The sequence below is a fragment of the Carassius gibelio genome, chromosome B1 (assembly GCF_023724105.1).
Source record: "Carassius gibelio isolate Cgi1373 ecotype wild population from Czech Republic chromosome B1, carGib1.2-hapl.c, whole genome shotgun sequence".
NCBI lineage: Eukaryota > Metazoa > Chordata > Actinopteri > Cypriniformes > Cyprinidae > Carassius > Carassius gibelio.
The window spans coordinates 3,227,159-3,243,170 of NC_068396.1; the positions used below are offsets into that span (position 1 = coordinate 3,227,159).

At 35.6% G+C, this 16,012-nt stretch overlaps 2 protein-coding genes across 11 annotated transcripts in view; both read right to left on the reverse strand.

The window, feature by feature from the left end:
• Window positions 1–16,012, reverse strand: part of LOC127948882 (SLAM family member 7) — a 104,010-nt gene that overhangs the window by 48,491 nt on the left and 39,507 nt on the right. The window lies entirely within an intron of this gene.
• Window positions 4,898–15,675, reverse strand: LOC127948880 (uncharacterized). 3 transcript variants are annotated; one of them, XM_052545690.1, is made up of 9 exons: window positions 15,465–15,671; window positions 15,219–15,305; window positions 14,469–14,771; window positions 10,727–10,813; window positions 9,976–10,278; window positions 9,036–9,338; window positions 6,900–6,986; window positions 5,997–6,299; window positions 4,898–5,651 (listed from the first exon to the last, which is right to left on the reverse strand). In XM_052545690.1, the coding sequence occupies exons 1-9, from the start codon at window positions 15,529–15,531 to the stop codon at window positions 5,611–5,613; spliced, it is 1,581 nt and encodes a 526-aa protein (XP_052401650.1). In that variant the 5' UTR covers window positions 15,532–15,671; the 3' UTR covers window positions 4,898–5,610. The 3 variants fall into 3 exon arrangements, with proteins under 3 accessions (XP_052401650.1, XP_052401652.1, XP_052401651.1); XM_052545692.1 differs by lacking the exon at window positions 9,976–10,278 and having other exon boundaries at window positions 15,465–15,675; XM_052545691.1 differs by lacking the exon at window positions 9,036–9,338 and having other exon boundaries at window positions 15,465–15,665.

The window sequence follows — 16,012 nt, forward strand, 5'->3', positions numbered from 1 at the left end:
TAACACCAGTGAGAACATTGTCTCTCTTCGTATTCCTTTATTCGCAGCACTAAAACGTCTCCTAACAAAGAAATTAAGACGGACCACGAAGTAAAAACAAAGAAAAGTACAGTCTTATAGAGTCTGTTAGCACACGTCTCATTGAGATCTTTTCGGATCCTCTGCACTTCATCGCGAATGTGCTTGATCCGCGTTATAAAGAACATTACTTGGATGCGGAAATAAGGCAGCGCGCACGAGAAATGATCCAGGCCGCGCTGGATGCGGAGAACCCGCGTGGAGACGGAGAAGCGCCAAGCGCAGGAGACAGATCAGAGCGCAGAAAAAAAGACTGGTCTCTGCACCAGATGAGTGGCATGCACCATCGTTGTCTGATATGTTCAGTGGAATTCTGCAAGAAAGTGCCTCAAATAATAATAATACGTTGGCTATTTTGTTCTTATACACACACACAAACATATATACATACATAATATCAGATTGTAGCCATATTTATGCTAGATTTTCTGCTAGATTTCTGCTTTAATTTGATAAAAATGTTTATTTATGCCCTGGCCCTATTTAAATACACTCTCTCAAATATGGCTCAAATGTCAGGCAGATGACAAGCTCAACTGCTCAACAGCTAGATGGTTATCTGTCTGAAGTCCCCATCCCCAGAAGTGATAACAGTCTTGCCTATACTGGAGAAGTGATGCACTTTCTAGTCCTACATAGAAAAATTTCAAATGCACTTCACCTAAATGCACTTTGTTTTTATGAGAGAACAGTTCATTTTAAAACCTTTCTGCAGGCCAGTAGGCCTGTACATTATTATTAAATATACACATGAGTGGGATAAATTTTTAGTTTGAATTTTATTTTATACTGTGCATTGTTGCAATGTGCTTAATAAATATTTGCATCATTTGTAATTATGTATTTTTATGGTTTTTTTTTAATAAGTTATGTAATTGTAATTATCTTTGAAACTTTAATATTAATTTATGCAATTGCAATGTCTTAATTTTAGTAAAGTTAGTACACGGTCATAGCAATAAATGCAATGGTACTAATAATTGGCATAATTTATTTCGGTGTTTCGGTTTCGGTTTTCGGCCTTGGTTTTCTCTTTTTCGGTTTTCGGTTTCGGCCAAGAATTTTCATTTCGGTGCATCCCTACTCATCACCAAACTTTAACAGGTCTTCACAAACCGAAAACATCTGATGCCACACCTTAACCTGCACTTCACCTTCTCCTACACAACTATCCCCAGTCTGTGTCATCAGAAAGTCTCTACACTCTTTAATCACATTCATGCCAATTAGTCCTGGGTACAAAGATCCCTTTGAGTCTTTAACAATCAACACTCCCCTTTTTGGTATAACTTTCCCACATATATTCAAGTCCACCTCAATATATCCTATATATGGAATCATTAACCCATTAGCAGCTACCAAATTGAACTTTTGTATTGGTGGGTACACTGTTGGTCCGCTAGTCACAAAATATTTTTTAAAATAGCTTTCGGTTAATGTGGTTACTTGTGACCCCGTATCAATTAAACAGGGTGTTTTAACCCCCTGTATCACCACCTCCACCACTGGGCATTGTCCTATTAAATTATCTTTCTTTTTCGATTGGCCACTACCCAATGTACCCACTGATCGGGCCTGTACAGTGGGTTCTAAAAAAGTTTAAAGGCCCCTGTCCTCCCTCTACAGCCACACACCGTCTTTCAATATGCCCAGCTTGTTTGCACCATCTGCAAATAGGTCTTCCCTGCTGGTCAAATTGATCTGAGCTTCTTCGACCCCTGCTTAACTCATACCTAGGTCTTGCATTATCACTACTAGGCAATAAGTGCTGTACTCCTTCACGCACTTCTTTAACCATTCCAGCAACCATTTCCTTTATTTCTCCTTTCAACTGCAACACAACTTCTTGTTTAATCTCCTCAACCAATTTTGTTGCATCTGGGGCTGGCTTCAACTGGACTGTTGCAGCTACTGCTTGCCTTACCTCCCCAAACTCCTCTGCTCGTAGAATTGCTTCTTTTTTTACTTCTATAAAAGAACTATCAGGGGCTCCTCTAACCATACCCCGAAGTTCCCTACGCAATCCTGCATCACAAAGTCCCAAAATAAATTGGTCACGTAAAACATTACCCCTAATGGTACCATCACCCCGATTATCCAAACGATTACTCAATTCTTGCAGTGCCAAGGCAAACTGCCTGACATTTTCATCTGTCCTTTGTTTACGAGTAAAGAATTGGGCACGAAGGGTTGCAAGGGGGACAGTATCTCCATAAATGCTTTTCAAAAATGACAATATCTGTTCAGCTGTCATGCGCTGTGCTGCTGGTAACGCTAACACTTCCCTTTTTGCTTCCCCATCAAGATTACTTATTACAGCAGATACTTTTTGCACTTCTGAAAAAGGGTAAATATTGAACATTGATGTCTGCACATTATACCAATCCTGAAAATTATTTCCCTGCGGCATTTGATCTCCATTAAACTTTTGACACCAGGGTGACCCCATCATTAATGGAAACATCACCATATTTGCATTTGTTGCTTGATTCTGAGCCAAATCAGGTACACCATCTATTCTCTGCTGCCCCCCACTAGATGTAGAAGGTAGCTCTACTGCTGGTTGTGTAGTTGACATTCTCCTGGTTCTTGCCCACAGTCCAAGTCTGCCAAGACTACGCCAAGTTGTAACCCCCACAAACTCCCTCTACCCAGGGTTTACAGGTTCTCTATTGGACTAGATACTTTAAGTGGGACACGATCCAAGAAAACACTCAAATACCCAAAACTCCTTGACTAATAGTTTTATTATTTTACAATCATAAAATTAAAACCCAGGGGCAGCAGGTTAATGCAGTCATAACAGGTTGGATTTAATTAAGAAGCAATGAATGATTTCAAAGATGTTAACTTCCAGCATAATAAAAAGTAACAACCAACAGGATCTACTCAGCACAAGATTTCAGTAGTTAGTCAATACATGCATTAAATATATTCACGTGATCACCTCTCACACATAAGTTCATTACACTGCAAAACCCAATAATCATAAACACCACACCAATAAATGTATATCAAATATTAATCACCACAAACCGTCAATCATACTCGTGCTAAATATCTAGCCGTCGTCAACTGTATAGGAGGCGTATGGGGAAAGGATAACCTGCCCACCCCCTTACACACGCACTCACTCACACAAATAACGCCGGGGGACCATTAGGTTCATACATACATCAGGGCCTCCCCGGAACAGACATTAACATCCAACACAATAATAAAAACAACATGTACTGCTGGCTTTCTTACCCGCTACCGGACGTGGGTCCCGCGTTCAGTGAACTCAACGGCGGCCGCCAAACGTAAACGGGGAAAACCCCAGCAAAATATCCCTCCCGATCGATTCGCACGGGTCGCACAACAATCCTAAACCCACGTCCCGGCACGGCAGCTCTGGCAAGGAACTCAGCAGCAACAAACCAAACAACCCTCCCGCAACAACAAACACATCATACATTTATAATGCTTCCCTCTAATTACTAATGCCACACAGGTGTTCCTTTTCCCCAGCGCATCATGAGGAACACAGAGGACGCTCTCAGTATTGCCACTCCCCTTCTTTAGGCATGAGCAGCTTACATCAACATCGGATACATTTCTATACATAATACAGTTTGTTTAAATTCTGATCATATGTGTTCTGATCATTTTTGTTAAGATGTTTAAATATGATATATTAGGATCCTGGTGATGTAAATGGATTGAGGTAAAAAAACTAATTGTTTTATTTGTTCATTAAAAGTAACCTTGGTACCGTGGCAGATGCACAGCAGACATAATCTTCTGAGATGAAAATAGATCATTTGTGTTCCAATCATTTAAATGTGAATCTTGAATAAAATATTTAAAAATAATAATAATAATAAAAAAATAAATAAAAACATAAACACTGGTTGTTGTTTACATAGTACATTTTGACTCTTTACCACAAGTGCAATGCAATCTTTAGTGACCACAGAGGGTCAGGACCTTGGTTTATCGTGGGTTTTCTTTCTTTCTTTTAAAAATCTGTTTATTGAACCTGTACAATAATAACAGGATACAGATAAAGGAGAATCATGAAAAAATATATCTGTATCCACAGCAGAAGAATGTGCTTTCTAGCTTATAATGTTAAGAATGCTAAAGTCTTTGCAGTATTTCCAGATAAACCAGTGACATTTGAAGAAAGTCCAAAACGTGCAACCAAACTGCAATGCTCGATCTGTTTCTCTGTCACTAAAGAAAAACAATTAAAGATTGAAAGCCAAAAAGAAGATATGGATGGACATAACCAAAACATATGTATTAAATCTGCAGCGGTCTGATGGCTACGATCACAGAGAAGATCAATACCAGGTTTGATTTCTGCCAAACTCACTTTTGTCCAGTAAATTTGGTGAAATAAATTTAATTGTATAAGACTTTGATGTGTACAAATAGAGGAGGTATGAACATGGGACAGGATCTGGTTCCAAGTCTCGGCAGAGATCCGACTCCCATTGTTGTTTAATAAAAGAGAGAGAGGAAGTGGAAATGGAGGAAATCAGCCTGTATAGCGTAGATAACACCATTTTTATCTAAGGCTACTTCAAGAATCTGATCAAGCGATGCTCTTTGGAGGAAGATTCTGACATTCAGGGAATGAGTTTTTAACAAAAATTTGGAGCTGCAAGTATTTAAAAAAAAAAAAAAAAAAGTGCACCAGAGAGATAATTTTTATTTCAACTGAGAAAAGCAGGGAAAACATTATCAATGTAAATTGACAACTGAAATACTTTTCTGAAGATACTCTAAATCTCCTGAATTTGAATTTATGAATTTAAAAAAATCTTTACACTTTTTACTTTTTCCAGAGGATTTTATTTAAAATGATTTACATTCAATATATAAGCTTACCATGTAATTAATTCATGCATTCCCTGAAGAAAAAAAAAAAAATCAATCCCATTGCATAGATATCTAAATTTGACAGAAAAGAATGCATCATCTACTCTTCACCCAGTCCAAAAGCAAAGCTATGGTGCCATTAAGAAATTATTATATTGTCCTTCCTTGAACAAAAAAAAATTAAATAAAAATCTTTGCATATGTATTCATATTCAGGACATTCATGTTATTCATAAATGTTTGTTTTCGGTTTTAAAAAGCAATGCACAGAATATTTGAAAACACATTTCAAATGTTTTAAAAGATTTCACAATAATAGCGTTGTCATGGAAAGGAATATTATAATCAGAAAAAGGGTGATAATAAAGTTACACATAGATGTATTAGTTTGATAAACATGTCCTCTCTGATGAATAATGTTGTACTGCTAGTAAAGGCTGTCTAGTCTTTAAACAGATCTCTCTCATAGACCGGATCACTGGTCTCTGGACTTGTGCAGTTCTCTAGTTTGCATCTGTAGACTTTTTTTTTTTTCTGGATTTCCTTTTTTCTCAGCTGTGATGGGTTCATCTGTGGGATGGTGCTCTGTGCTCTTCAGAATTTGTCCAGCAGAATTCTTCCAGATGTTCATTCCACTTAGATACGAAACATCAGCGCTATATTTTAATTCTCTATATCTTTAATCACAGGTTTGAGGACTGGAGCTGCGAGAGAAATGATGAAACAGTTCATGCATTTCAAGTCCACAGAAATGCAAAACAAAACAAAATGAAGCAACTACATTAGCCTTGAAAATTGTTCTGACAATATCATAGTACAATGATTATGTCTGTTTGTAATACCATGGTACTTTAAACCAAAGCCAAATGCTTAAAAAAATGGTACTCTTGGCGGTACTTTGGACTATCAGGTAAATATGAAAAAAACATGGTATTACAATCTGACATTGTTGTAAGTGAGGTAAAGCAAAACAACCATAATAATAATAATAATAATACAGCCTTTTACACTATTAATATTAATGAATATAATAATCAATATCCTCTCACCCAACACTTCCAAGGTGAATCTTGGTTTCTGTTCTTTACTGTTGATGTCAATGGTATATTCTCCTGTATGTTCAGCATTTAAATGAGTTATAGTGATCTGTCCAGTTTTCTCATCAAGAGTCGTGATGTCTTTGAATCTCGCATTCGGGATGGAAAAACCATCATCAACATCCCATTCAATCACTTTTTCAACATATCCACCGTTTCTGTGTTTCCATATAATGCTGCTGACAGGAGGATTTAAGCTGGTCGCACCAAAAGACACTGAACGATCGACTTCACCAAATACTTTCACTTCTTCTCCTAATAAATAAAACATGAAAGTAGCAAATGAGAATCAATAAAATTGTTACATGTATATGAATTATTATACAGTTTGAGGCATGTCTTGTTAATTCTATTTTTACAATTAATTTGAATGACAATAGATTTACTGAAAAAAAGATAACTATCAGAAGAAACTGAAGTTTACAAACATTGCTGAAGTGATTGTTTTTAACCAGAATTAACTTGCAAAACATACAATATTACTTGAGCTAAAGTATTTGTGTCAGTAGTGTGGGGTAAAAGGCCCTCCTCACCACCTCATACAAGTAAAAAAAACACCCTTTTAATATTATTACGCAAGATGTGCTGCTCCATAAAAGTTCAATAAAAACACATTTTTTCCCTCTGCAATCATAGATTATGTAAGTAATAAAAAAGTGTATCTTTACTGTAGGTGTAACTGTTATACCATAATACCAGGGTAGGCCTATTACAATACCATTATCATATCATGGCAACTGTATTATGTATGACTAAAAAAAAAAAAAAAAAAAACGTAGGCTATATTATTAGCCTGATAATGTAACGTTTTAACAGTATTATTTTAAGAATATGTTAATCATATCATGCACTCACCCCTAACAGTCAAGTTTAATCTTTGTTCCTGTTCTTTGTCTTGAGGAAAAGAAACTTCGTCACCCACTGCTTTCTTCACAACTTCGCCTAAAATATGGGAGAGAAAGTTAGTCAGCATCAAATATGCAAAAGTCTGCCATACACTGCAGTTAGGCTAAATTAATTAATTAATGTAAATTATGCTTCTAGAATATCATTTATAACTGCTGCGCCATCGTCGATTCAAACGTTAAAAACATAATGCACCTGAAACAGTTTCTGTGGAGATGAACACAGCGCAGATTACGACCAACGTCAAGCATCGTGGAGACATTTTTGTTATCCAAAGGACACGTTAATGCACTGTTATACAGTATTTTGCTCAGAAATTATTTTACACACCCAAGACGCAAACAGAAAGAGAAGCTACTTGAACAGAAACCGCAAATATGAGGCGTTGTGCCGGTCTTCCACTAAGAGCAGTGCGGATATTTCCCCCCAGGGGGCGCTCTGTACCGTTTCAATGGAGAGTAAAACACTGATTTAAACTTTACATTTTGATATAGAAAGACTTTAAAAAACAACAACATTTTCTTTTCAAATATATGCCAATAAATATGGCTGATTTTCCTTTTTATTTACAACTTCAAATATTTCAAATAAATTTGCTATCATGCAAAATGTAAAATTACGAATGCATTTGCACCAAAATACTGTATACAGTGGAGTTGACACACAACCACTAACGTTTCCTCCTGCAAGCTGCAACCCATTTTTAGATCATGAAACAGCTATAACTTTCTCCACTCAGATCACAAAGCTGAAAGTTTTGTTACTATCAAGAAGCTCTTTACACTGTGCAATGAATAATTTATATCATGAATACATTGTTTGTTTCAATTGGATGATCCCAATCAGAGCTGTTTGAGAAATCAACAGATATATCTGTGATTGACTGCATTGCTCAACGCTACAAAAACACGAACTCTGAGCTTTCAATGATCTCCAGAGCGCAATCACAAACACACACTGAGAGTTGTCAGATCTGATTCACTAGTATCATATTATTACAGTTTCAACTGAGGACTCACTGCGTGCACAACTGAGGTGTGACGTGAGAACAGTGTCAGTGGTGAATCTCACTGCATTCAAGGTGTCATATGATGCTTTTTTAAAGATCATTATTTTGTGTATTTGGTGTAACAGAATATATTGACATGCTTTAATTAAAAAAAAAAAACATTTTTCAAAAACTGGAGCGTGGCAGAGTCTTTACTTTGATAACGAATATCTCTTTGGATTTTAGACTTTTGTCTTTGCAACTTTAGAGATCTTCTCTTTGCACCAAGAGCTTGTAACATTCCAAGTAGAAAGGAAAACTTGAAATCGCATAATATTAAAGGTTGTTCCTCCTTTAAGAGGTTAAAGAGTTTGCAGCCTTTATTTAATTTGGTCTGTATAATCACTGACATCTTAAGTTGTCATCTGAACATCATCTGAACATCCTGTCAATGAAAGTCTATGGGATTTTTATGACTTTTTAATATACATTTTAGGAAAACCATAACTCAAACCAGTCTGAAAAGATATAGCACACCAAGTCAGAACAATATGAAGGTCTGACCCGAGTTTGGAGTATGTAGCTTGAACGGTCTAGGAGGAGGTAGTGTCCAAAAATTTTGCGGCCAGAAAAAAACAAAACAATAATAATAATAATAATAATAAGAAGAAGAAGTTTAAATAGGATTTCAGTAAGTTGGCTTTCTCAAGCCAACTTAATAATAATATAGGTGTCAGATTCTGTTCTGTGTTTTGTGTGTTTTGCTCCTCATGTGCCTTTTTTGCCCTTATTTGGTCCTTCCTGTTCAGGTCCTCATTTTTTCTCTATTAGATCATCGAGTTTCAGCTGTGTTTTATTAATTATCTCGTTTAGTTCTTCTGTTTAAGCCCTGTGTTTCACTGTCTCTAGCATCTGCTGTTAAATGTCATCTCCTCTTCACTCTGTATGAGAGTTCCTCGTTGTGATTCCTATGAATGATTCAAGACTGTGATATAGTAATTCTCATGTGCTTCCTATTTCCTTACTCCTGTGAATCCTGACAATAGTGTTTTATTAGTATTATTTTTAAATACATATTAATCATATTATGCACTCACCCGTAACAGTCAACTTGAATCTTGGTTTCTGTTCTTTACTGTTGATGTCAATGGTATATTCTCCTGTATGTTCAGCATTTAAATGAGTTATAGTGATCTGTCCAGTTTTCTCATCAAGAGTCGTGATGTCTCTGAATCTCTGATTCGGGATGAAAACACCATCATCAAAATCCCATTCAATCGCTTTTTCAACATATCCACCGTTTCTGTGTCTCCATATAATGCTGCTGACAGGAGGATTTAAGCTGGTCGGACCAAAAGACACTGAACGACCGACTTCACCAAATACTTTCACTTCTTCTCCTAATAAATAAAACATGAAAGTAGCAAATGAGAATTGATACATTTGTTACATGTATATTAATTATTACACATTTTGAGGTTTGTCTTAATTATATTTTTAAAATTAACATATTTGAATGACAATATATTTAATGAAAAAAGATGAGTATCAGAAGAATCTGAAAAGTTTGCAGACATTGCTGAAGTGATTATGTTTCATTTTTTAATTTAATTCTGGTTTAAAACACAGTACAATATTACTTGAGCTAAAGTATTTGTGTCAGTAGTGTGGGGTAAAAGGCCCTCCTCACCACCTCATACAAGTTTTAAAACAGAACAGACCTCTTTTATTATCGTTACGCAATATGTGCTGCTCCCTAAATGTTCAATAACACCCCCCCCCCGCCTGCAATCTTAGATTATGTAAGCAATACAAAAAAAAAAAAAAAAACAGAAAAAAAAAAAACATTTCCTTAAAGTGTATCTTTACTGTAGGTGTAACTTATATACTATAGTACCAGGGTAAGCCTATTACAATACCATTATTGTATCATGGCACTGTATTATGTATCACAAAAAAAAGCATTATATTAATAGCCTAATATTATAAAGTTTTAACAGTATTATTTTTAAGAACATATTAATCATATGCACTCACCCGTAACAATCAAGGTGAATCTTGGTTTCTGTTCTTTACTGTTGATGTCAATGGCATATTCTCCACTATGTTCAGCATTTAAATTAGCTATAGTGATCTGTCCAGTTTTCTCATCAAGAGTCGTGATGTCTTTGAATCTCGGATGCGGGATGAAAAAACCATCTTCAATATCCCATTCAATCACTTTTACAACATATCCACCGTTTCTGTGTTTCCATATAATGCTGCTGACAGGAGGATTTAAGCTGGTCGCACCAAAAGACACTGAACGATCGACTTCACCAAATACTTTCACTTCTTCTCCTAATAAATAAAACATGAAAGTAGCAAATGAGAATCAATAAAATTGTTACATGTATATGAATTATTATACAGTTTGAGGCATGTCTTGTTAATTCTATTTTTACAATTAATTTGAATGACAATAGATTTATTGAAAAAAAGATAACTATCAGAAGAAACTGAAGTTTGCAACCATTGCTGAAGTGATTGTTTTTAACCAGAATTAACTTGCAAAACATACAATATTACTTGAGCTAAAGTATTTGTGTCAGTAGTGTGGGGTAAAAGGCCCTCCTCACCACCTCATACAAGTAAAAAAAACACCCTTTTAATATTATTACGCAAGATGTGCTGCTCCATAAAAGTTATTTTATTATATTATATTATTATAGCTTATATTATTAGCCTAATAATGGAACGTTTTAACAGTATTATTTTAAGAATATGTTAATCATATCATGCACATCACCCCTAACAGTCAAGTTTAATCTTTGTTCCTGTTCTTTGTCTTGAGGAAAAGAAACTTCGTCACCCACTGCTTTCTTCACAACTTCGCCTAAAATATGGGAGAGAATGTTAGTCAGCATCAAATATGCAAAAGTCTGCCATACACTGCAGTTAGGCTAAATTAATTAATTAATGTAAATTATGCTTCTAGAATATCAGTTCAGTTCAGTTCAGTTTATTTATATAGCACATTTAAAAACAACCATGGTTGACCAAAGTGCTTAACAATGTCTAGAAAAGAAAACTAGAGAGTCACATACAAATAAAACAAATACAGTAAAAACATACCAATGTCACAGCTCAGCTTGATATAAAAGCCAAGGAATACAAGTGTGTCTTAAGAAATGACTTAAAAATTCCAACAGTCTGAGCAGTTCTTATGTGTACAGGTAAACTATTCCACAAATTAGGTGCCACCACTGAAAAAGCCCGGTCACCTTTATTTTTTAACTTAGTTCTTGGAACACTGAGGAGCACCTGACTGGATGACCTCAATGCTTTAACGGGGGCATGGACATGTAAAAGCTCTGATAAATACGCAGGCGCCAACCCATTTAAGATCTTAAAAACAAACAATAAAATCTTGAAATCAATCCTGAAGCGGACAGGAAGCCAGTGTAGTGAAGCTAGGACAGGGCTAATGTGCTCATACTTTTTAGTCCCAGTCAAAAGCCGAGCTGCTGCATTTTGGACTAACTGTAAGCGTTGAAGAGATGACTTATCCAGACCAACATATAAAGAGTTACAGTAGTCTAGTCTAGATGTTATAAAAGCATGAATTACACTTTCAAACTCCTTACGTGGCAGGTAGGGCTTGACTTTAGCTAACAGTCTTAGTTGAAAGAAACTGGCTTTTACAACAGAACTAATCTGTTTTTCAAATTTAAAAGCACTGTCAAAAATCACACCGAGATTCTTGGTAAATGGACGAACAAATAACCCTAAATTACCAAGTGCATCTACACAAGCACTTAAATCCCCAGGACGACCAAACACAACAATCTCAGTCTTATTTTCATTAAGACAAAGAAAGTTCTGATCCAACCATATTTTTAAATCTTTCAGGCAATTCAGTAATGAAAGAAACGAAGCTTTGTTATTAGTATTGACAGGCAAATAAATCTGTACATCATCTGCATAACAGTGAAAAGTGATATTGTGCTTTCTAAAAATATACCCCAAGGGCAGCATATACAAAGAAAACAACATAGGGCCCAATACTGACCCTTGAGGGACGCCACAAAAAAAAAGAGGGTGGGCAGATGATGAAAATTCACCAAGGTGAACAGAAAAACTTCTGTCTGTCAAATATGACTGAAACCATTTAAGGGCTATGCCCTTAATACCGACACAGTGTTCAAGTCTAGATAAAAGAATAGAATGATTGACCGTATCAAAGGCCGCAGTAAAATCCAAAAGGACTAAAACAGCAGAGTTACCAGAGTCCACAGTTAAAAGAAGATAATTAGAAACTCTTAAAAGAGCAGTTTCTGTACTGTGACGGGGCTTAAAACCAGACTGAAAATTTTCATATATACTAAATTCATCAATAAATGACTGAAGTTGATTAAAAACAACTCTCTCCAAGACTTTCGATAAAAAGGGGAGTTTAGATATAGGTCTAAAATTTGACAAATTGGAAGGATCCAAGTTATTCTTTTTCAGTAGTGGTTGTACAATGGCATGTTTAAAAACAGATGGTACACACCCTGAGCTGAGAGATGTATTGACCAAAGATACAATGCTTTGCCGTTTATAACTGCTGCGCCATCGTCGATTAAAACGTTAAAAACATAATGCACCTGAAACAGTTTCTGTGGAGATGAACACAACGCAGATTACGACCAACGTCAAGCATCGTGGAGACATTTTTGTTATCCAAAGGACACGTTAATGCACTGTTATACAGTATTTTGCTCAGAAATTATTTTACACACCCAAGACGCAAACAGAAAGAGAAGCTACTTGAACAGAAACCGCAAATATGAGGCGTTGTGCCGGTCTTCCACTAAGAGCAGTGCGGATATTTCCCCCCAGGGGGCGCTCTGTACCGTTTCAATGGAGAGTAAAACACTGATTTAAACTTTACATTTTGATATAGAAAGACTTAAAAAAACACTATTTTCTTTTCAAATATATGCCAATAAATATGGCGGATTTTCCTTTTTATTTACAATTTCAAATATTTCAAATAAATTTGCTATCATGCAAAATGTAAAATTACGAATGCATTTGCAAAATACTGAATACAGTGGAGTTGACACACAACCACTAACGTTTCCTCCTGCAAGCTGCAACCCATTTTTAGATCATGAAACAGCTATAACTTTCCCTAATCGATAAAAAGCTGACATTCAGATCACAAAGCTGAAAGTCTTGTTACTATCAATAAGCTCTTTACACTGCGCAATGAATCTAATTTATATCATGTATACATTGTTTGTTTCAATTGGATGATCCCAATCAGAGCTGTTTGAGAAATCAACAGATATATCTGTGATTGACTGCATTGCTCAATGCTACAAAAACACGAACTCTGAGCTTTCAATGATCTCCAGAGCGCAATCACAAACACACACTGAGAGTTGTCAGATCTGATTCACTAGTATCATATTATTACAGTTTCAACTGAGGACTCACTGCGTGCAAAACTGAGGTGTGACGTGAGAACAGTGTCAGTGGTGAATCTCACTGCATTCAAGGTGTCATATGATGCTTTTTTAAAGATCATTATTTTGTGTATTTGGTGTAACAGAATATATTGACATGCTTTAATTAAAAAAAAAAACATTTTTCAAAAACTGGAGCGTGGCAGAGTCTTTACTTTGATAATGAATATCTCTTTGGATTTTAGACTTTTGTCTTTGCAACTTTAGAGATCTTCTCTTTGCACCAAGAGCTTGTAACATTCCAAGTAGAAAGGAAAACTTGAAATCGCATAATATTAAAGGTTGTTCCTCCTTTAAGAGGTTAAAGAGTTTGCAGCCTTTATTTAATTTGGTCTGTATAATCACTGACATCTTAAGTTGTCATCTGAACATCATCTGAACATCCTGTCAATGAAAGTCTATGGGATTTTTATGACTTTTTAATATACATTTTAGGAAAACCATAACTCAAACCAGTCTGAAAAGATATAGCACACCAAGTCAGAACAATATGAAGGTCTGACCCGAGTTTGGAGTATGTAGCTTGAACGGTCTAGGAGGAGGTAGTGTCCAAAAATTTTGCGGCCAGAAAAAACAAAACAATAATAATAATAATAATAATAAGAAGAAGAAGTTTAAATAGGATTTCAGTAAGTTGGCTTTCTCAAGCCAACTTAATAATAATATAGGTGTCAGATTCTGTTCTGTGTTTTGTGTGTTTTGCTCCTCATGTGCCTTTTTTGCCCTTATTTGGTCCTTCCTGTTCAGGTCCTCATTTTTTCTCTATTAGATCATCGAGTTTCAGCTGTGTTTTATTAATTATCTCGTTTAGTTCTTCTGTTTAAGCCCTGTGTTTCACTGTCTCTAGCATCTGCTGTTAAATGTCATCTCCTCTTCACTCTGTATGAGAGTTCCTCGTTGTGATTCCTATGAATGATTCAAGACTGTGATATAGTAATTCTCATGTGCTTCCTATTTCCTTACTCCTGTGAATCCTGACAATAGTGTTTTATTAGTATTATTTTTAAATACATATTAATCATATTATGCACTCACCCGTAACAGTCAACTTGAATCTTGGTTTCTGTTCTTTACTGTTGATGTCAATGGCATATTCTCCACTATGTTCAGCATTTAAATGAGTTATAGTGATCTGTCCAGTTTTCTCATCAAGAGTCGTGATGTCTTTGAATCTCGGATGCGGGATGAAAAAACCATCATCAACATCCCATTCAATCACTTTTACAACATATCCACCGTTTCTGTGTTTCCATATAATGCTGCTGACAGGAGGATTTAAGCTGGTCGGACGAAAAGACACTGAACGATCGACTTCACCAAATACTTTCACTTCTTCTCCTAATAAATAAAACATGAAAGTAGCAAATGAGAATCAATAAAATTGTTACATGTATATGAATTATTATACAGTTTGAGGCATGTCTTGTTAATTCTATTTTTACAATTAATTTGAATGACAATAGATTTATTGAAAAAAAGATAACTATCAGAAGAAACTGAAGTTTGCAACCATTGCTGAAGTGATTGTTTTTAACCAGAATTAACTTGCAAAACATACAATATTACTTGAGCTAAAGTATTTGTGTCAGTAGTGTGGGGTAAAAGGCCCTCCTCACCACCTCATACAAGTAAAAAAAACACCCTTTTAATATTATTACGCAAGATGTGCTGCTCCATAAAAGTTATTTTATTATATTATATTATTATAGCTTATATTATTAGCCTAATAATGGAATGTTTTAACAGTATTATTTTAAGAATATGTTAATCATATCATGCACTCACCCCTAACAGTCAAGTTTAATCTTTGTTCCTGTTCTTTGTCTTGAGGAAAAGAAACTTCGTCACCCACTGCTTTCTTCACAACTTCGCCTAAAATATGGGAGAGAAAGTTAGTCAGCATCAAATATGCAAAAGTCTGCCATACACTGCAGTTAGGCTAAACTAATTAATTAATGTAAATTATGCTTCTAGAATATCATTTATAACTGCTGCGCCATCGTCGATTCAAACGTTAAAAACATAATGCACCTGAAACAGTTTCTGTGGAGAGGAACACAGCGCAGATTACGACCAACGTCAAGCATCGTGGAGACATTTTTGTTATCCAAAGGACACGTTAATGCACTGTTATACAGTATTTTGCTCAGAAATTATTTTACACACCCAAGACGCAAACAGAAAGAGAAGCTACTTGAACAGAAACCGCAAATATGAGGCGTTGTGCCGGTCTTCCACTAAGAGCAGTGCGGATATTTCCCCCCAGGGGGCGCTCTGTACCGTTTCAATGGAGAGTAAAACACTGATTTAAACTTTACATTTTGATATAGAAAGACTTTAAAAAACAACAACATTTTCTTTTCAAATATATGCCAATAAATATGGCTGATTTTCCTTTTTATTTACAACTTCAAATATTTCAAATAAATTTGCTATCATGCAAAATGTAAAATTACGAATGCATTTGCACCAAAATACTGTATACAGTGGAGTTGACACACAACCACTAACGTTTCCTCCTGCAAGCTGCAACCCATTTTTAGATCATGAAACAGCTATAACTTTCTCCACTCAGATCA